This window comes from Cavia porcellus, unplaced genomic scaffold, assembly GCF_034190915.1.
Source record: "Cavia porcellus strain 051 isolate PalLab524CR breed Dunkin Hartley unplaced genomic scaffold, mCavPor4.1 scaffold_21, whole genome shotgun sequence".
NCBI classification, from domain to species: Eukaryota; Metazoa; Chordata; class Mammalia; order Rodentia; family Caviidae; genus Cavia; species Cavia porcellus.
Window position 1 is genome coordinate 29,809,655 of NW_026947504.1, and position 23,122 is coordinate 29,832,776.

Below are 23,122 nucleotides of genomic sequence, written 5' to 3' on the forward strand. Positions count from 1 at the left end.
GGAACCTTTTGGATCATGTCTTTTGTATATGGAGCGTTTTATCCAGGTTTTACTGCTTTTAGCTTTCATGAGTTTATGGTTTTTGTGGGCATGCTGAACACTGAATAAAGGGCCTCTCTACTGAGCTACATCCCCAGCCCGTTTTTAGGCAGGGTCTTCTAAAAGCTTGCAACCCTCCTCCCTCAGCCACCCAGTGTGCTGGGTTACAAGTGTACGCCACCATGCCTTGGGGAATTTTAATTACATTTCTGAAGTCATATGTATGTGTGATAAAAATTCAAAAAGAGTCAGGGAGGCCCACGCTAAGAAGCCAGTTCACCCTTCTGGTGAGCCATGCAAACCATGTGGGGCCCAGGAAGACAGAAGCCAGATCTCCTTCCCCATGAGCCAACCAGTACATGGGTGAGCATCAAGAGCTACCTCCCACCTGTAAGCAACCGGCTGGTTCAGAGGACAGCTGAGCTGACAGCAGCTGAGGTACACAAACAAATGAATGCTCGTACTGTTTGACTGACTTTGCAGACCTAAGGCCAGTAGTCTGAGCAGCTACTAGGAGGTAATTCCAAAATTGGTCTCACTGTTTTGTTTTGATCGTATTGTTTTGTTTTATTCAATGTTCTGTCTTGATTGGTTTTAGTCTGTTCTGTTTTATTGATCTTACTATGTCTGATGGAATGGACAACTATTGTGAAGATATGGTAGTCATTATTGATTTCCTATTATCTTGCTTCAAAGCTCTGTACCCCTTTCACTGCTTTGTTTTGTTGGGTTTTATGCTCTTTAAAATAAAAAAATTCAAAAAGAACAAAGGATACATAGCGAAAAGCCTTTAGTTATTAATTTCCCAGAGGCAATCAATGCAGCCCTGGGTATGCCTCTGAAAGCAGTGTGCACCTGTGGGAGGCTCACGTGCGCGTGCACACACACACAGCCTGACTTACACTGATTCCTACACGTGGCTTCTTCTCTCAGCAGCATACTCATCAGCAGGGAACCATTTCTCTGCATCAGACCTCAAAGCAGGCAGTGGGAGCAACTTCTCTGACAAGTAAGGACAGTGCAGTGTCAGTGTGTGGGTCTGTGTGTCTTCATAAATGAACGTCAGTACTCTTCACATGCTTACAATGAATCAGCAGAGCTTTCTCTTCTTCGTCCATTTGTCCTTCCTTCAGATTTCTAGAGCTCTCAGGTGACCTCTTCAATGTTTCTGCATGTCTTTTGAGCAGATGAGCCAACTGCTACTTTGCTCCTTTTCTCTTTTCTTGGTACTGGGGTTTGAACTCACAACCTCACACTTGTCACACAGGCACTTATGCCACTGAGCTAAGTCCCCAGTCCTCTCTTTTCTTTTTGGTACCGGGGATCAAACTCAGGACTTATAAGTTTATGCCACTGAGCTAGATCCCAGTCCACCTGATTCTCTTTTCAAGGATAACTGTGAAGCGGGCAGTTCTGAATACGTGGTGCCTTCTCGGGGGGCAGAGGACTTCGCTTCCATCTGCAGCACAGGCCCAGAAGCTCCCTTGCTGCCTGTGCTGAGACTGGGATGCACAGAGACAGACAGGTCCCTCCACTGGGCGCTGTGTCTCAGCATCACCATCCGGGGACCTGGGAGGCAGGGAGCCAACGCAGGTGCGACACTCATGCTGCTGCTAAGGTACGAATGGTAAAATGTTTGTCTCTGAGCCCGGAGTCTCATGTCTTCTGCAAGCATCCACAAAACCATGCAGGCTAACCTGCAAATGGATAAAGTCTCAGACACTCCACAGTTATTACCATACTGATCTTCAAATCTTAATATATGTTAAACAGGGGAATATCTAGGACTGTTTATTGTTGTAGATGCCTACGGATTTTTAAAGATCCTGTTGTAAATTAAGGAGAGTGCTCTATTACATGTCCAACTAATATACCTTCCTCTTATTGTTAATTTTTTTTGACTTTTATTGTAAGGATTATAAGGATATAAGGATGAGGGGAGGCAAAATTGTAATTTGTAAGTAGTAATTTATTTAACTGCGGATTCTGCTTAAAGTGGTACATGTCTATTGCTATATGTTCCCTTCTAAGATGACATGCTGTTTCTCAGTTTTTCTATGCTTATTCAGCTTCATTTTTCCAAGATGTAATTTTTGACCCATTTTGAATTTATTTTGGAGCAATGAGTAAGGTAGAGATTGATGGTTATCTTCTTCCTTCGATGGCCAATGGATTTTCCTTTTTTTTAGTACCAGGGATCGAACTCACGACTGCGTGCTTGCCAGGCAGACACTTATGCTGCTGAGCCAAATCCCTGGCCCATAGATTTTTAATTTGGTACCGGGGCTTGAACTCACAACCTCATGTTTGCCAGGCGGGTGCTTATGCTGCTGACCTAAATCGCCAGCTTCATCAGTGGGTTTTCCTAATGCTATTTGTTTTACCCAGTTAATCTGAAAAACTATTTTGCATGTGCTACATTTCCAGAGTATCTGAATCGATTTTGGACTTCATATTCTGGTCAGTTTGTTGTCAGAAACTGCTTTAGTTACTTAAGTTTGATAACACAGTTCAATATCTTGACTCCTCTTCATTTCAACTTTCAATGGCTTGTCTGGTTCCCTCACAAGAATTCAGGGGTATTTTTGTTGCAACCCACCGGAGTTTAGCCATTTCTGGCTCTTTCTGATTCCCGTGTGAAAGACAGCACCTCTTTGTCGCTGTGCACTCGGGTGAGGTGTGTGACTGGTGTGGCCCACAGCCAAGCATCCTGTGCTGTGTCCAGGCCCCCTCACTTGGCTGCCAGAGTGGGACTCCTTCCTCTTCCTGTCCAGCCTCTGAGGAGGTGCTTCTTCCACAGCAAGATGGCAGAGCCAGGGACAGTCTGGTCCCCAGCCACTGTGTGGACAGCATCTTCTAGTGGCCCACAGAGGAGATGCAGCATGGCTGGAAAACGAACCTTTGCTGGGTTAGCCATGAGGATTTCAGGGGTAACTTGCAACTGCAGCAAACTTGGCTGTTCTGACTAATATAATCACGCTTATCCACCAGCTGAAGGAAGGAACAGCTCTATTTATAATACCAAGACTTACTATCAGTAATAAGGAATTTTCTGCAGTTAAGTTTTATAAAGATCAAGGTTGTAAAGCTTTTTTCATATATTTTTCTGTTAAATCTATTTCTAATTTTATGTATTTCTATTGCAATCATATATATGATCGTCTATTATATTTATCCTTCCTCTCACTTAGAATCAGTATTTTAAAAAGTTTTATAAAAATACATATCCACTCTAAAATTTCTTTTGAAATACATAAAAATATAAAGAAAATAAAAATCACTTGAAATCTTACTGCCACACGTTATCATTGTTAATGGTTCAGTGATCATTTCATGTATTTCATACAAACACAGGCATATGCACACACATACACACCGTTATGTTTTTAAACTTGAAATATGTACCTCCAATAGCAGCTGCTTTGTCTGTTTACACTGTAACAGGACCTTATTGACTTCTTACTGTTTTCTAATAGTTTTTCAACTGGATTCTCATGGGCTCCATGGGCATATAATCACATCATATGCAAACAAAGAGACATGTTTGTCTTTCAAATTACTGTAACCTTTTTTAGAAGTCTTGTTCACTTGCCTGGCTAAAGTTTCTAGAATAATATTCAATAGTAGTGGTGACAGTGGGTTCTTGTCTCATTCCTGATGCTAGTGGAAATGCAGGTTCACAGGTCCTACACTGATTCTGTCTTAGGTAGCAGTTCTTTTACAGGAAAGTATGTGGAAAATGTTTCTCCAGTGTCATACTTCCACAACAGAGGGTAGCACAGTGTTGGTTAATTTAGACATTATTTTTGTCTTCCTTCTTTTTTCCCCCACCTTTTTTTTGAAACAGGGTTTTGCAGTGCAGTTCAGACAGGCTTTGAGCTCACTCTGTAGCCCAGGCTGACCTTGAGCTCCTAGCAATCCTCCTGCCTTGGCCTCCTGAGTGCTGGGATTATAGGTTTGTGCCAACATGCTGGTTATCATTTCAGGTTTTATCACATGCATAAATAAAAGTACTAACCTCTCCTGCTGACAACTTTTCTCTCACATTTTTCCAATAAATGTCTTTATTTTCAGTGTTGGTGAAAAAAAGTAGCCATTCTGCAAAGTCTTCTTTCCTCATGAAATTCAAACCTTTGGAAAACTGAATGAATTCCATTTCTTGAACTTCTGCTTGTAAATTTTCCATAAATCTAATAACAAAATACAACACTGACATAAGTAGTGACATTCAACCTTATTATTTTGGTACTGATAGTCGAACTCAGGACCTTGCACTTGCCACATAAAATTCCACAGAAAAAAAATTTTCCATATAGAAACATGATTAATAATCCAAAAAATTAAAAGTTTACGTGGCACTCCGCTTTTAGAACATTAACCATAATGAATAACTCTGAGTATTTTTCAAAAACCAAAGCTGATGAATGGCTTTGCATCAAAAGCTTAGGTCTGCCTAAAATATTTGTATTCCTTTGGACAGCAGCACATGTCTGTGTGACTCCAACTGCTTTTCTTATAAGATTAACAAGGCACCTTGATCAAACTGTCATCAATAGCTTCCTGGAAAAGGTACAATTTGAAAGGGTATCAGATTAAACATCATTTTCTTTGAACAAGAATCCACTAATGTGGCACTTGATTGATTTTTAACCTAACTTGTGAAAAGCATCATGGCTTCTGCAGGTTTTAATATGTTGCAAGCTGGGTGTGGGGGTGCATGCTTGTAATCCCAGCACTTGGGAGACTGAGGCTGAGGCAGGAGAATTGAAGCCAAAGCCAGCCTGCGCTACATAGCAAGACAAAAAACAACAACAGAAAGTGTTGTAGACCCCTTTATTAACTCGTCCACATGTTAAAAAGTATCTATGCTCTCTCTCGCATGTATATAATTTATGTACATATGAAATGAGTCCAGTTCAGAGGGGAAAAACTGCCACTGCAAAAGAATTACTTGCTTTAGGTTGTACATTTTCCCTGTAACTCTGAAAAGCACGAAGAGTTTGATGCTTAGTGCCTATGTGCAAGTAACAGATTGTCATCTACAACATTTTCTGAGTGTGTTAGATAAGTAGGTCTAAAGCTTGAAGTATTTCAAGTTTGGACTATAGATCAGTCAGTAAGACATTTTACTTATACAGTTTGCCTTTTTTTAAAAAATAGATTACAAATTCTCATCTTAGAAATAGTTGTTCAAGTTACAAAATTGAAGCATATAAAGTGGACTTTCAAACAGTGAGAGTGCAAAGTTTTGTTCAATGATTCAAAAAACACTCAGTAATATGGTTATCTATCTTATACATTCAAACATATACGCAGTTATAACCTTTAGAGTACTTTCTTTTCCTTTCTTTTGTACAATGACAATTATACATTTTGGGTTTTATTACTTCCACACTTCTTATTACTTTTTTTGAAGACAGTAAAACCAAATGCGACATATCAGAACAGAGTCAGTCAATTACAGTTTGCCTTTTGATTCACTAGGTATTATCCTGTGTACTGTAATGACATTCAGTTGATACAAATTAGTATGATTAACAATATTGCTTTACTTGCAATGAATGTACAGTGAATTAGGAATGTTGTTTCTCCTTTTTTTCCCTTCAGTGACAGGAATTAGGTGGTCATAGGATTCTGCAGGTTGGCAGAGGAAATCGAAGAGTAAGAAGTAAGAGTCCTGCTAGAGGCTGATACATAACCGGAATGGGGACGGCAGCAGGGGCGGAGGGCAGCAGTGCAATCCAAGAGATCATTTACAGTAAAGGTGACTGACTGGAGAAAACGAGGGAGAGACGGAAATCAAAGATGTTGTCTGTTTCCAAATGGAGCTGACGAGGGATCGAGTCACAAAAGGGAGGAATACGTGTCTCACCTTGGTAAGAATGGGTGAGACAATGTATGGGACATACTGAGAGGAGGGCCAGCTCCGTCTGACGTTCCTGACAGCACGGCTGCCATATTTCCTGCTGAGGGTGCTGTGGGTCCTTTTCATTTTTGTCCCACTCAAGCCCAGACTCCCCTCTTGGTCACATCCCTGCTCCCTCAGATGCTGATGGCCTTCAAGTGTGACTTGGAGGGAACCACAGAATAAGGCACATTCCAGCACCTGCAGCTGGGTTCCCCTAGGTCACCTGCCTCAATGGTCAACAGAGGGCATCCCCAGTGAGTGACTTTTTGTGCTAGAGACTGTTTTTTCAAAACTCTACGACAGCACTGACTACTGTGACTACTGTCTGTTTTGTCCCTTCTGGGACTATCCCTAGCATTTGAGACAGGACCTGATGCCTACCTGCACATGGTATGCACTCAGTAAATCTTTACTAAACCATCTTGGGCTGAACAAGGCGCAGCGCTGCCTTGCAGGGTGGTGTTCCCCATCATTCTGTACTCCCTTCTGGTCTCTGTTCTGAGACTGACGAGTGGCTTGGCACGAAGAGGGACACCTACTTTTCACTGAGTCACTCTCAGTGGGAAGAAGGTAAATAGGAGATGTCTAACGGAAGTGCTATTATTGTCATTTTACAGAGAAGTTGCCTGAAATCAATGGGACATGGACACGCCGCGCATTAATGCATTGCTTACCAAGGAGAGAGCAGGAGCTACACTACAGGAAGCAGAGTGGCCTGACAAAGTCCATGCTTACTGTTCAGTCCTCTGCAGCAAAAGGCTGCCACACTTTGTGCGGCAGAGTTGGAGACTAAATGGAGCCAAGCTGAACTCTCAGCCGAGACCATTCCAGAACAGCTGCCTTTTGGTGAACCCATCAAGAGATGGCAAGTGTCTCAGTCAAGACCAGCCAGTCCCAGCCCCACGAGGGAGTCACATCCAACTGACCTGAAGACCAGACAGCAGGGCAAATGACCTCTGTTGGGCTGGTCTGGTTTTCATTAAGAACAAACCCACACTAAGGGCAGTTCTCTTAGTTGTGAACATTACGTTACTAAACAGGTTACTGCATTCTATAAGACAGACATTTACTTTCGTAATAGGTTGGAATTTTTAGAGCACAGTAACTTTAGTTTATATTTTACAGGTTTAGTTTTCAGAGACAAATATATATATCCACAAACAGTTTTTAGTTTTATGGTCTACCAATCTGGAGACTAAATACGTTCAAATTCTTCAATTCTTACCTTTAAAAGTTCCCCAAAATAAATATAAGCATTAAAATTTACCTTCGAAATTCTTTATAATGAAGTTTCTTTTCTCCTCTTTTCCCAAAGAAACACATCTGAAGAGTTGTATTAATTTCAGATTCTTTCACTGTTTGAGCCTATGAAGATTACACATAATTTTAAATAACTAAAAAATTTTAAGTAATTATTCAGAAGGACAAAAATAGAACCTGTAACTTAAACTTCTTGGACAACACCCAGAAATTACTTTTACAGGGAGAACAAAACTGGTAGAAAAGAGGGAACACACTCATTGTTTCTGTCTGTAAATTTATATAGCATTTGTCTGTAACTTTTGTTCAAGGCAGGCTAGAAATAGTCAATGTGCAGGAAACTAAATCTTAAAAGCCTACAAACAGTGAAATAAGTATCAAAATATGATCTCTAGATATTTTTTAGTGAACAGTACTGAGATGGTTAGGTGTCTTTCAGCTTTTGCTGAATGTTATAAACACTTGTGAAACATTTGCTTTTCCTTTTTTTATCCCCCCCTTTTGTTCTGTTTTTTTGAGACAATGAGAAAGGGCTTCATTCTGTAATTCAGGCTGAACTTGAACCCACTTTGTAGCCTGCTGGTCTCAACATGCAGCTATCCTCCTGCCTCAGCCTCCCAAGTGCTGGGATTTCAGGTGTGTGCAACCACATCTGGCTAAACACTTGGTTTTCCTAAATAAAACTAATTGTGAGAATTCCGCTGAAGATAGAGAGGCAGATTCCTATGGTCTTTCTTGTTTAATTTCTTTCCTTTTTTTTTTTTCTTTTTGGTAGCAGGAATTGAACTCAGGACCTAGCGCTCACCAGATAGGTGCTGTGCCTCTGAGCCATATCCCCAGACCTTCAATTTCTTAATATACAACAAAAAGAAAAAGAAAACCACTGAAAATTATCAGCAGCAACCACATAACAAAAGGAGGCACTCACTGGTCAGTCAGTGAGTCCATTAGAGGCAGTGAACTCCTATCAGGGGCCATACATCAGGTTAAGCCTCGAGAATTCATGGTTTCCTACATTGTGGGACTACTGGTCACTCAACAAGTTATTAAAAACAGAAACCACACAAGAGCCAGGGGCGGCTAGCCCAGTGGCAAAACAGAGGCTTAGCATGCATGAGGCCCTGGGTTTGACCCCAACCCCAAACCACCCATCTACCCAGTGATCACAGTATGAAAGCTCTCGGAACTACAGGAGAGCCTGGTAATGTGACTCACTGGGAAGCTCGGGCAAGGCACCTCTGACAGAATGCATTTAACCTGTGACCAGCAGTTAACTAAAAAAGGACTGGGAGTAAACAGCTTGAAGGGGAGCACACAAAGGCCGGGAGGTACAGATGGCTCAGTGATCGGCAGCTGGCCTGCAGGGGTAACGGTAATCACAATTCTCCTCTGGTACTAGGGATTGAACCAAGGGCTTTCCCACTGAGCGATACTCCTATCCTTTTTGGTTTTTTGAGGAGAGGGTACTCGGAATCAAACTCACGTTGGCGCATGCTGTGCTGCTAAGTCCCTGGCCCTAGGCTTTTTTTTTTTTTTTAAATTTTGAGACAGCATTTTGTTAAATTGCTAAACTGCGCAGACTGGGCTAAAACTTGTGATCCTCCTACCTCAGCCTTCCAGACTACTGTGACTACAGGAGCAGATACTTACTTATTTAGATACTTCTAAAGTACTAAGCACAGTCCAAGGAGACTGCAACACAGCAACACTTTTAACCCCTTGCGGCAGATGGGTAGAGAGGTGTACCTAAGGTCACACAACTGTTAAATGACGAAAGCAGTGCTAGGATGTAGGCAATCTGCTTCTGAGTCTTGAGTTCTTAACCACCTCGTTCTGCTGCAGATAAAAGTGCAGCAGGAAGCTGAGGGAGAGCCATGGCCAGGTGACACAGGTTTATGAGGGTTTCTGAATTTATGCCAAGTACAAAAGGAAATGTGAAAAAAATCTTAATTACGCGTTTACAACTTATTTTATCATTTTTTACTTATTGACTGACTCAAAATTACACATACTTATGGATGCCATATAATGTTTTGATACATGTATGCACTGTATAATATTCTGTGGGACAATTTTAAGGAGAGTAATTATATTGCATTTGTGCTTATGGCGCCTCTGGATACAATGTGACAAATAAATAGAAAGAGTGGATGCTGGGAAGTCAGGGGCCAATACTGTGATTCAAATGAAAAATGACAGGGAGTTCCTCAAGTGACAATGGAAACAACCATGTAGAGGCACAAGAGACAGGATAACTAACTGTGTGAGGAGTGAAAGGTCACACCTAGGACGCCTAGGTTTCGGGATTACTAACAAGGAATCTGACAGTGTCCTCCCACCGACTTAAACTGCTTCCTTCCTTATACACTAATAGCCCTGGGGTTTGGGTCTCCTTTTGGCTGCCGGGTTTCTCACGATACCACTCTATCTGTGTCATCCCTCTCACTGCTTGGGAGACCTTGTTCAGAGTCTTGCTGGTTACTCTCTTGTGTTTATTCTAGGGGAACTTTAGATGGACTCTGCCTAGGTTCAGTACTCCACTTGTCCACACCCACCGCTTCCTTGGGCACTCTTTGCCTAAAATGTCCCCAAAATATAACCAAAGAACACTCTGAGTTTGGACTTGGATCACACTGAACTCAGAATAATTTAATGGGAACTGACCTCTTCACGATGCTTACTATTCCTAAAAATAAAGCCTGTCTTCACGTTTATTTCAATCTTATATTCCTCAATAAAAATTAGTTTATAGTTTTCTTCATGTAGATTCTTAAAATTATTAACTTTTACTTTTTGGTGTGAAATTCATGTTTAAAGGGAAAATTTTACATTAATATTAAACATGTGGCTTACTTAAACTATTTGTTTTGGGAACTTACTAACCGTGTTTATTAAAAGGCAATCTAACCTTACTGGCCACGAAAAATATGACAACTGCCTCTGACCTCCCATCCCAATGAATGTGGTAGACAAATCCTCTCTCCAGAAAGCAATGAGCCAGAGCAGAGGGACTAAGAACCTGAGTAGTCAGAAGGGTGGGCCATCCCAGACTCGGCTTCCTGGCAGCAGACACAAAAGGAGGGTCCCTGGACCAGAGCATCAGACTGGTGCTCAGGGGCTCTATCAGCTGTGCTGCGTGGCACAGCAGCAAATGGCAACCAGCTCGATGGATAAAGAGTGTCTGATGAGGGGAGCTGGTGCTGCTTTGGTGTCCTGAGCTGATTCAAAGCGTGTCCCTCTCAGGGTCATTTTTACTTTGAGGAAGAGCCAGAAGCCACACGGAACCAGACCCAGTGCATAAGGTCAATGAGGACACAGTGCCACGTTTTCACAAGCCCGCTTTCCACTGGATGGCACACAGTAGCACCGTTCACTATGGTTTTGAATATACCTTATAAAGACACTCATGAAAGAGGAATTTCAGAACTGCTTTATAAAATGGTAAGAACAGGGCCAGGATTTAGCTCAGTGGCATAAGCACCTGTTGGCAAACACAAGGCTGTGAGTTCAATCCCCAGTACCAAAAAAAAGAAGTAAGAACAAGGGGGCAAATGTGTCTGACTTGATAGGGAATATTCATGGCAATGTGTCTTTTACTGTAATAAATTAAAAAAATTTTAAAACCTTCACCTTATATTTTTATCACTCTATAACATGGTATAAATACAAGATTACTCATTGCAACATTAACTGTACTATGAAGACATGGACATATGGCTAGGTGCATGCCTATAATCCCAGCATTTGGGTGGCTGCAGGAAGACTGCCACAAGTTTGAAACCAATCTGGGCTACACAGCAATGAGACCTTGACTCTGTCTCAAACACTTCCCCACCCACTCAAAACAGATAGCTACATGTTAAGTAGCTTTCAAAAGGGTAATGTTTACATAAATTGTTGTCTCTATAAACAAAGTACTATGGAACCATTAAAAAGCATGACATTCTGATTTGTTAAGGGGAAATAGAAAAGTAATATATAGTATACTACTACTTACATAAAAATGGAAAACAGAATATAGAGATGTGCTTCTTTACAAATACGCTTACACATTCACAAGATCTCTGTCTGAAAGAACACACAACAAACTGATAGCATGTACGGCTGGGGAGAAGACAGGGACTAGAGGGGAATATTTTACTCTGTCTGCCTACTCTTGTGTGCCCTTTGGAGTCAGGACCCTGTGAATATGATCCATCTATTTAAAATATGAAGTCAGTAACGAAGCTGATCAACTATCTGAGAATACTTAGTTGAACAAATTAACAGAGCAGATACTGAAAATATGTTAGGAAAGACTCGGTTCATGTGTACATACCTGACACTCTGTCTCATTAGTTTTCATTATCTTGAAGTCATCTTGTTTACTTATGATCTTCTGTAGCTAAAAAGATTGAAAGCATGAGTTTGTATGTGGGGCTACTGGATTTTCAAAATAACCTGAAAACAGATGCTAAGTTATTATTACAAAATATAGACTAATTTGTTATGTATGAAACACTTTTCTTAGGCTGTGTAAGAATCAAAGGAGAGAACAGATAAGAAAAGTATTAACTCTGTTTACAATTTTCTCCTAGGAAAACTAGTTTACTCAATAAATATATGTTCTAAAAGGAGTAGTCTAAAAATAAAGTCATGGTGATCCTATCAAGAGAATTTTTATTCATAACTACTTTTTATGTCACTGATAATGACTACATTCTAAGTATAGTATACTGTACATGAAAACTTATTTATATTTATACATGTTTTTTCTTTTATGCATTTATAATACATTAAAATAATTTTAAGACTTACATTTCTATTAATTATAAAATTGATCCTAGTACTTTGAAATTGAATACATTAAAAAACCTACCTACCTTTCAGAGTCATTTGTACCAATCTTCATATGGAAAGCAAATTAAAAAAAAAAGAATCATCGGATATAGATAAAAACCTCAAAATATGAATTTAATCAGGAGACAAATCTTCCCCTATTTTTCCTGCAGGTGATTTGTTAAAAGTTTGAAAACTGCTGCAATTAAACCAAATTTTTTCACACATTTAGCTACTTTTATTACGCCCATGTTGGGTAAATGGCTTATCGTCAGGCCTCTAAATCCCTCGCCCAGTTTTCACCGCTCCTCATCACTTAGTTTAGGGAGAAATCAGAAAGCTTTCTACTTGTTCTACCTTTTATTTTTGAAGCTGACAGCTCAATGATATACAGTACCAAGTTCAACACACAAACATTTCTCCCTTTCTTACTGCCCTGCCTCTTTTTCAAAGTCTTATTATGCAGATTTCAATCATGAAGTGAATAGAATTCAAGCCACACGAAATCATTATTCAGCTTCAGTGATTATTGGTATGTTCATCACTGTTGGTTCATGTATTATTTCTACCCTTTACATTTCCCTTTGTTATTTACAATCTAGACAAAAATGCCACACATCAGATTTATAATCTTAGCCATGTGATTTTGGTCATTTCTTTGTCTCTCCTTCCGGTCTATCCTTTCTCTCTGCCTTCCCATGGAAGCAGTTCTGATTTTTTTCACTAGTTTCAGCTGGTTTAGAAATTCAGATAAATGAAACCATACACCACATATTGTTCACTTTCTTTCACTCAGTGTAGAGGTTTTGAGATGCACGCATGCTGTTTGCGTATCAGTAGTTCTACTTATTAAGCTTTATGATACTCTTATGGTTGGACTGTCATTTATTTATTTACTTGTTGCTAATCTAAACTGCAGCATGATGTCACCTTTGTTCTTTTTCTGGTGGTGCTGCAGATGAATCTGGGCCTCATGCGTGCTAAGCACCCCCTCCCCCCCGTCTCCTTTACATTTCTGCAAATGCTCTTTAGCTGACTGAAGAAATTCTCTTCTATTTCTGCTCTGCTGAATTTTAAGAATTGGTTTATTTTGTTGAATGCTTGGACTAGATTAACATGATCATAGTGGTTTTTCCTTTATCATGGCAGTAACATAGATCACACTGACTGGTTTTCAACCACTAAGATCATTTAGTATTCTTTGGCTAAATCTCACTTGGATATAAATGAGAACGTACCTATACACTTTGGCATCAAGGGTTGAACTCAGGGGAGTCTGGCCACTGAGCAGTATCACTAGTGTGTTCTTATTTTAAAGCTGAGTCTTGCTGAATTGTTCAAGAGGAAAACTGGTTTACTTTACTTTACTTTTCAAGTCTTTTGCCAGGTTTTAGATGTTATGGCAAGCTGGTCTCAACATATGAGAAGGAAATATTCCTTTGTCTTGTATTTTTTGAAAGGGTTTATAGGGATCTGTCAGGATCTCTTTCTTAAAATGCTCAACAGATTTCACCAGTACAACCATCTAATGTCAACATTTCTTTTCAGGAAAGTTTTAAAAAGTCAGTCTGATTCCTCTGACAAAGATTATTCAGACTTAGGTCTCAACTCTCACTAGGATTGTTTTTAATGTCCATTTCATCCCCACTATCAAACTTACTGGCACATATGAACTGGCTGTTCACGTATTCTACTTTTACCTTTTTGTTATCGCAGGCTCTGGGTCAGTATCTGCTCTATTTCCTAGCATTGATAATGATTCCCTGCCCCCCTTTTTTGTTAGATTGTTTTAGAAGGTTTGTCAAAGTTTATTGTGTAAATGATTAAAATTTTAAAATAAAGAATTAAAAACAAATGTTATCCATAGAATTCTAATTATAAATTGTTATAAAGTCCAAAACTTATCTTTCTCTGTATAAGACATTTTAGTTATAATCTTTATAATCTGTCAAAACATTATAAATAAAAGAAAGTACAAATAAGATGAGCTCATTCAAGTAAGAAATCCTTAGGAGCTCGTTTTCACTTTGGTGTGGAGTGTAGCACGGGAAGGGCCTGGGTCCTGAAGTCTGTGCAAAGGGTTTTGTGGCAGATGAGTTTCCCCTGCAACACTTCAGTTTGGATCATGGAGAAGGCGATAGCAGGTTCTGATGTGCTCTGAAGACAACAGTGCTGTGTGTACAGTTCTGTAGTAACATTTTTCATCTGAAACAGCAGTAAGCATACACATTTTTGCCTACAGACTTGGGCCAAAAGTCTCCAGTCTCCTAAGCTACCTTCTAAACTGGCTGTGACACTGACCCATGACAAGGTACTAAGCAATTAGTATGTGGCCACAGCACTCTTCTAGGTGCAGGGAAAACAATGGTAACTCAATTTTTTTTTTTTTTTTTGTATTGGGAATCGAACTCAGGACTGCGAGCTTGCAGGGCAGGCCTTTATGCCGCTGAGCTAAATCCCCTGGCTAGAGAAAACAATGGTGAAGGACAGACCATGCCCCCTCTGTCTGCAATTGCATTCCAATGGGCCAGAGATAATAAACAAGTAAACAAGGTGACTTCAAACAGTGCTGCTGTGTGAAGCGGGCTGGGGCATGGCTGTTGAGGGTGCCTGTTAGGCAGGTTTGCTGGGAGTAGGTCTCTTGATGAGACAGTGCCAGGTGAGATCTGGTGACTGAAAGCTATCCAAAAAGTGGGAAAAGTGGGAAAGGACCTTCCGGGCAGAGGGAGAACAAGATCTCTGCTAGGCATGGGCCCTATGTTAGAGAACAGAAATCAAGTACAATAGTTACATGGAAGTTGTGAGAGTCTGAGAAGGCCAGATACAAATTCTCTATTACTTAAAAAAGCACTGCCAAATTTATTGCTTAAATTTATTTTGATTGATTTTGGAGCAGAAAATGATGTATGGCGAATCAATTTAACTTAACTTTGCTTTGTTTATAAACTCTAGAAAAAGAATACTTATAAAACCAGGAAGAATAAATTCTACTGGTGGTTTTTATATTTATTACTAACTCTAGTAGGTACATTTAGTATGATAAAATTTCAACACTATAGGAAGAGCGCAGTCCTTCCTACCAGTCTGAAAGTAGAGGGAAAAAAGAGACCACCTAAGGAGCAACCTGTACCACTCAACAGAGCTGTCATCAATCTGCTGTTCACAGCAGCTGCATTAAACCCTGGCACTTATCCCACACAAGCAGATGTGCCATCTAGCAAGGTAAAGATGAAATGAATGAACCATTACTGGCTTTGATCACTGTCCGAATTGTTTATTATTACCTGACAGAGAACAACTTAGGCAGATAGCTGCTATTTTATGAGTTCTTGGAGTAAAGAAGTAAGCAATACACTTACTAATATGGTTTTTAGTTCTGGATGTTAACAAAAGATAAATGCATCACAAAACACAAAGGTAACTAAGGCAAGTAATACTGCAGGACATTTTCACATGATTTTATAACAATATATTTTATTGCTACTTTTGCATTTGATGTTCAAATCATTTCATGTTATATTTTTGGTATTAAAGTAATTCTCATTACTTTTTTGGCACTTATCGTAGGGAGAGCAACGTATAAAACTTGCTGGGGGAACACTGAGATAAATTGCAAAAAAAATCCTTGGTCTTTAAATATACTTTTCTGATTTGAAAAGAAGCATTTGGTTCTTTCAGACCACTTCAGTATAAGATGCTGCATATTTAGGTTTACTAACATAAATGCAATGTTCTTCTCAAGATCTGTTTTTAAAAAAATCTTTCTATTTTGTTTTTTGTTTTTGTGACAGGGTCTCCACTACATAGTTTAGGCTATGCAGTAATCCTCCTACCTCAGCCTCCTGAGTGCTGGGATTATAGGCATGTACCACTCATGCCTGGTTTCAGTGATGGTTACTTTTCTCTCATTGCTGGGACAAAATACCTGACACCCAAAATGAAGGAAGGAAATACTTATTTAGCTTACAGTTTGTGGAGGTTTCAGTGCATAACCAGCTGGCTCCAAGGCAGGGTGGCATGGCACAGGGGTAACACTTCAAGGCAGCAACCAGCAAAAGCAGCCAGAGTAAATAGAGTAAAAAAGCTGGTATAGCACTCACACTACCTCTGTGCCCTCCTCTTCACTTGATCTTAGCCAAAAGGCTGAGAAGTGATGTGTGCCCTCCTCTTGTACAGGCTGAGGATATTTCCAAAGAAAGGATCCTGGCTCCCTCCTGATTCTTTTAAAATTTCTAAACTTCTCAAGTTGACACAATGTATCAACCATAGCAAATGCTTTTTTTTTTTAAACTGAGGTATGTATCACACATCATGGATTATCAAATTTATATTGTCAATGATTAGCACAAAGAAATTTTTCTGTTTTGTTTTGTTTTTGGAGATAGAGTCTTATTAGTTCCGGCATTCAGGCTGACGGTGAACTTATTTGTAGCTCTGGCTGGTCTTGAGCTTGTAGTGGTATTTCTGCCTCAGCCTTATGAGTGCTGAGATCACAGGTGTGCAGCACTATGCCTGGCCCAAGACATGCTTGTATGGTTGTCTTTTATAACCTCAAACTTAAAACGTATCAGTGATACATCTTGCCATATTCATTTCTTATCTCATGGGTTAATTATCCAAAAATTTTCTAAACATGTAAGAAGAAAACAGTATAGTTCAGAAATTGTTTCATAACCTGCACATGAAACTGTCAAGTGCAAAGCTGTATTTGAAAGCCTTACCATGAATACTGCATTATGCAATTACATTAGGAACAGGGCTGCCGCTCCTGCCATTCCCAGTCTCCTGCCCCTATTCTCTCACTTGTGATGTGGCTTCCTGTCACCTCATTCCTAAAAGGCACTGAAGCTTGGATCCTTGAAAGCACAAGATAAGTCCTGTAACTAGGGGCGCATCCGCAGCCACAGACTACCTCCGATTTCACTCTTCTAGGGATGGACGGAATGCTCCCTTTTACCTTCCAGGAATAAAACCATACAGTCCAACTAAGGTCTGAGGCAATTATGGTAGGTGCAAAGCAGCTTAACTAATCTAAAATCTCATCTGTTTGCAGCATGGCCTTTACATACAAATTGTCCTCTGCCTGAATAATAACAACAGCAACAGCGACGACAGTAATAAATAATCCCTTTCTCATCCCAGAGGTAGACTGCAGTAGCTAGAGAGCAATATTACCTTGTGGCCTGTGGTGTAGGGTATTTCAGATTTCACTTGTGGAAACAGTTCTGTTCCTTAGGCTTAAATTAATTCCCTTGTTTAATCATCAAATATCTCAAAATAATCTTTATCTATTTCTACTAATTTTGCACTCTGTTTACGCTCCATCCCTTAGCTCTGAAACAGTTCTGTGCTGATTCTTACTGACCTACAAACTCGAAGGGGTCTTTTGCTCAGCCCTTACCCTACTTGGCCGGAGTCTGTCACGAAGCCCTTCCTTTCTGTTAGGCTCTTTCTCTAGGCTGGGTCACCCTCATCCTCTCGGCTTTGTTGGTTCTCTGCTACTTGAGAATTTCACTCTTTGGTGTCTCCACCTCAGTCTGACCTCTTAAATAAACCCGTTCCCCAAGACCCCACCTCCTCCTTTTTCCTCTGCATTCTCCTCCTCTGAGGTCATATTCTTATGGCTTATCACCAATTCTGTGGGGACATTCCTTCTCCTGGTTACATGCCCGGCTGATCTCCAGACACTTGCTGTGTCTGTCTGTCTCAACAAGGATGTCCTACCAGTCTGTCAAGCTCAATATTTTAAGCTTATTGCTAAGATCTCTCTATTCAGTTATTCCTGATTGCTCCTTCAGATTAGGCAGGCCTTGAGGAGTGAGCAGGGCTCTCACAATGGTGGCCCTGGGTTTAAATCACGGTCGGAATGTTGGTACACACAAATTTCCTCATCTTTCAAAGGGGTAACCACTACTGCCAGACATAAGCAGTCCTCCGTGGGAACTAGGCCTGGCCACTGAGCATTATTATTCCCAGCAGGTATACTGGGAAGGGAGTGATTTTTTCTTTTCCTCTCATTTCTCTAACCCAGATGGAAACCAGGTTTTCAGAGACCAGTCCATGATACCTCTTGTTGTACAGTTTTCATTGAGTTGTGAACCCAACTACTAGAGCACTTTACCCTGATTCATCTCCCATTCTGCAGCTGAGACAAGTTCTGAAAGACTGCCTTGTAATTAGTTTTAACACAGTCTGCTGGTTTCTCCTAACGTACAGTTCACTTCTTAGGCGTGAACAGAGTTCACACTGCAGTGTGCTGCGTAACAGCAGCAATGGTTTATAAGTGCTCCAAACTGCACATGTGCTTCCCCAAAGGAACACTCTTTTTGTCTCGGGTTTCACTTCCTCCTTGCTCTCTGATTATTTTTCATTTGTGGTCCCTGAGGAAGAGTCACAGTACCTGAAATTCATGCTCTTTCCACCCACTCCGATTTCACTATTCTAGGGATGGAAGTACTCTCATGGGAAGTACTCTAGGGATGAACTACTCTCATGTATGTTTAAGTCCTTGCTGGAATTCCAGGCTGCTTTTATAAATCAGTGTAAAACTTGATCTAGACTGCTACTTCTGAAATATCTAGATTTGCCAGTATTTGTTCACATTGACTTTCTAATGAAACAATTTTTTCAAACCATCTCTAACATTTTTGAATGCAAGTTTTCTCTATAGCTTCCTATTGCGTTTTGCTTATACATTTTGAGAAAATAAATCCCATAACTATCTCTCTTTTGAACAGAACAGTGAAAACTCAATACACACAGAGGTATATTTCAGGCAACTTCAATCCTTTACAATCCTCCAGGTTTCTTAACTAAGCTGCAAACCTATGAGAATTTTTTTCAGCAGCTGAAATGGTTGTCATATAGGGCATGCAATAAAATCGACATAAAATTTTCTAAGTCTTGTGTCTTATACAATCTAAAGCAGTGCTGACCAACAGAAATATAATGGAGCCAAATTAGTGATTTGCTATCTAGTAGTCGTATTAAAGAAAAAGCAATGAGTTAATTAATATCTAGATACTTCAAGTATTCTTTGACATTTATCTCAATTCAGATGGTAACATTTCATTGGAAATATGTGATCTGTATTTAGATTTCATAAAACTTATAATTGGAAAAATAGATTCATACACTCAAATTGTTTCAAACATACACAACAGGTTTTCTGCACTTCAAGTGAATGCAATTTTTCAATTTACAGTTTAATTAAATAAAAAACAACATTCTCAGCCACATAACATATTGCAGAGGCTCAGAAGCTCAACATGGTCAATAGCTACTGTATGGGGTGGGGTGTAAGCACACACTCCATGTTTCACATACAACTTCGGATAGTTTTTGAATCTATTTTTCCTGTACACTGGAGATAACTAGAACTGACAGGGAGCTGAGCATTCTTTCACCAGGTACCAGTGAGACACGGCAGGTGATATCCTAATAGTGAGGAGGAGAAAAGAAAACCAAGAATACTAAATAAAAGCACAAGGGGCTCACGGAATGTGTTTGTAGTGGTCTGAGGGACGCCGAGCCCCTCCTGCATCTCTGGCCGTGCCCTGGGGTCTGCAGCTGCCTCCAATTCAGAGAACCCAGTCTTCCTTCAAGGGGAAGGTGGTGGAGGAAGGGACGTAAGCTGGTGAGAGGCTGACCTGCTGAAGTAAAGCCACTGGGAGCAGGTTCAGTGCTCAAGACCCTCAGGCCGAGGATCAGCTTCACGCCCAGCCACGCTTCAGAGAGCCAGGAAGACAAATGTTCAAGGGATAGCTGTTAAAACAAAAATTCACTTTTGCATAGAAACAGGAAAATCAGATTTCCAGAGTGATGATGCCTGAGAACCAGGTCCAAAAAGGGACAAAATTTCTGAAACTTAAAACAAAAATGGCTCATAAAGAAAATATCAGAAGACATACAGAAAACACTAATAACAATGGAAAAAAATTATATTCCCTTAAAAGCTTTTAATGAGTTAACCAATTCTGCCACAGCAATTGAAACACATAATCTTGAGGTTGATAATCAAACTCTGCAGTTACCAATCATTGTTGGTACCAATCACTGTTGACAATGATGCCCAAAATCAAAGTATGACACTAAGTCAGGCATTTCATCTTTAAAAAAAATATAAAAACCCCTACATGACTGCAGAAAAGCCAAAGCAAGATGCTAACACGTGCAAGAAAACTGTGCTAGGGTATTATCATGGCCAAATTGTTCAGTCTAAGATTAATTCATTCAGAAAATCTCTACGAGTCAAAAATGAGACTTCTACAACAAAGAAACATTCAACTTCTGTCTTTCAAGGCACAAAGCCTAACTCTGTAAACATGAGCGGTGTAACAAAAAGTGATAAAAAGCCTCGAATATGACTGCTACCACTAAATTTGGGAATCTTACATCTCCAGAACACACAACTTGTGTGGCCTCCCATTAGAAATCATCACAGTAACATCCAGCACAAGACCAAACAAGACATTAGCAGAACCTCTGCCAACGCTACAGTCCAAAAAAACCCCACTCAAAAAGAACTATTATAATCAGAAGCAGTTTTATGTAGTGTCAAATCCAATTCTTCTCAGGACACAAAGAAATAAGGCATTATCTCGAAACATGGCATCTGAATCTGCAGCTAGGCCTGTTTCATTACTAATGTCAAGTCAACAGAAAAGTCAAAGACTACTGACCAACCAAGACATACAGTAGCAAAAACCATTGTGGGTAGATCAGCTCAAAAAAAGCAAAAAAGAAAAACAAAAACAAAAACAAAAAAACTGCAGAGGAGAGAAAAGCTCATCTGAATGAGTGGAGAGCTGGTGTTACAGATTAAAAACTGGTGGTGAACCTTAACACCAGCTGAATTAGATCAGCATTGTGCTGCATGTAGATGGCTCGCCTGAAGAAAGTTGCCAGCATAAAAGGAGAAATGGCGAGAATAGTGAGGCGGTGCGGGTTTCCTAAGTGTTGTTTGGAGCCGTTGGTCTTCCTGGAGAAGCTTGTCATGCTGGCTTCTCTGATATGGATTCTATCATTATGATTGGAAGAGCTCAGGCTCTTGACACTGAGAGTGGATATGGTTCTCTTTGGAGGAACTCTGGTCCTTACATCCTGGCTCCAGAGGGGAAGGTGTGTGCTGTTCAATCTCCAGAAGTTGTCATGCTGGCTTCCTGACATGTACTTTACTGCTCTCGTCAGAGCAACCTGGGACCTCATGGTTGCTGAGGATGGCTATCGTACTTTTCAGAGGAGCCCTGGTCCTTATTTATTTATTTATTTATTTATTCTTTTTATTGGTATCAGGGATCGAACTCACGACTGCCTGCTTGCAAGGCAGGCACATATGCTGCTGAGCTAAATCCCCAGCCCCCCTGGTCCTTATTTTGAGCATTACTTCTTGGCTCCAGTGTAGAACCCTCAACCTAACTGGCACAGCTCCTTCACACAGCTGGCACAGACTTTCTAGCTTCCACTGCTGATCTTTGGCCTCTCCCAGCGCAGATCCATGAAATAGACTTGCATGAGTCAATGTCATGGGCTCTGGGTCTTCAGCTGGACTCATGCAGGACGTTACTGTGGCATCTAGGCCCTTGGCTGGATGTTCTAGGTCTTTAATGTTGTGGACAGATTTCCTGCATTTTGTTGTATTTAACTCCGGGTGAGCATCATAAAATAATACTATAAATTCTGTGTCCTGTATATAACTGCTCTCCTTGCAACCCCCTGACTACAACAGCTGGCAAAGTAAGAGTGCTGAAAAGGCCTCTGAACTCAATGACTACCCAGCCTGAGCCGAGAGACAAAATGAAAACATAGTTGGATCGTTCTGGGACTACCATGGCAGAAGATGATCAAAGATTATTTACTGACAAAGTAAACAAGACAGTTTCTGAATGTCTGAATCTAATACAGAATGCCCAAAAGGAGAAGTAGTGACCACACTGAATGACCTGATTAAAAATATTCCAGATGCTAAAAACCTTGTTAAATATTGGATATGTCTTATATGTACTGAATCAATCACAAGTCCTACTGACAGTATTACCTCAATCTAGGAGAAGACCAGTCTAGTAGGAGCTCAGCTTATTGAAGGGATGTGACAGACAACTGTGGATATCATAACAACGAAGAACCAAGAAAAAAGTAATTGTGGAAAAAATATTTGAAGATGCTTATAAAACCAAGGAACAAATCCAAGAAGTCACCAATGAGGATACAGTGTGTTAACCTAGAGCCAAGAAAACCAGAAATGGAGAATACACAAAATAGAAATGTAGTATTTAAAGATTGTGAACAATGGCAAGATGAAAAATCCAAGTGACAATTTAAAAACCCCTGATACAGAATATAGATCAAGTTGCTTAATTTAAGATATTGTGGGCTGGGAATTTAGCTCAGTGGCTCAAGTGCTTGCCTGATTAAGCGCAAGGTCGTGAGTTTAATACCTGGTTCCACAAAAAAAATCTATCTATCTATCTATCTATCTATCTATCTATCTACCTACCTACCTACCTACCTATCTATCTCTACTACGCCATATTTGCAAAGTATAAAAAAGATGCAACTTGATGAAACACTCTGCATTTAAAGAGCTAAAGTTTCTAACACCAGGGAGATGTTCTTGATGTGTTCAGGAGAAGACTTCTAAATTGCCAGATATGTTAAAAGATCATTACCCTTGAGTGTCTTTACTGGAACAGTTATCAGACTTAGGAGGTGAAACTGACGCTTTTGTATATCACCTGAATACAGCACTGTGCCCTATGTACTCTGAGACTGACTCCTCAGAGAAATGAAGTTCCAGAGAGTAGGGTTCTTACTATTCCTGGGATGTTTGTGAGGTTCACAGTTCCCGAGAACCTAGATAAAATTTAAATTACATGGACACGTTTCAGAAAATTTTGATATACTTCCTTGCCTTTGAACAAAACAATTTTTTTTGCCTTGATTAATGTGGAAGTAAAAATTTAGTACTGAGAGTTAGGCATGGTGGAGTATGCCTAAATCCTAGCTCTCAGAAGGGTGAGGCAGAAAGATTGTAAGTTCAAGGCTAGCCTGAACTATTTAGTGAGACCCTGTATCCAAAACAAACAAACAAACAAACAA

General features: G+C 40.1%; 1 protein-coding gene and 1 pseudogene across 3 annotated transcripts in view; one reads left to right on the forward strand and one right to left on the reverse strand.

Moving 5' to 3' along the window:
* Micu2 (mitochondrial calcium uptake 2) overlaps window positions 1-23,122 on the reverse strand; it is a 92,642-nt gene that overhangs the window by 3,752 nt on the left and 65,768 nt on the right. For all 3 annotated transcript variants that reach the window (XM_013141135.3, XM_063232509.1, XM_003477394.5), the window contains 3 exons: window positions 11,526-11,591; window positions 7,215-7,312; window positions 4,058-4,229 (listed from right to left, as the gene is read on the reverse strand). In XM_013141135.3, coding sequence (XP_012996589.1) covers window positions 4,058-4,229; window positions 7,215-7,312; window positions 11,526-11,591 — 336 coding nt within the window. The remainder of the gene's footprint in view (window positions 1-4,057; window positions 4,230-7,214; window positions 7,313-11,525; window positions 11,592-23,122) is intronic.
* On the forward strand, window positions 18,505-22,812 carry LOC106025091 (cytoskeleton-associated protein 2-like; annotated as a pseudogene).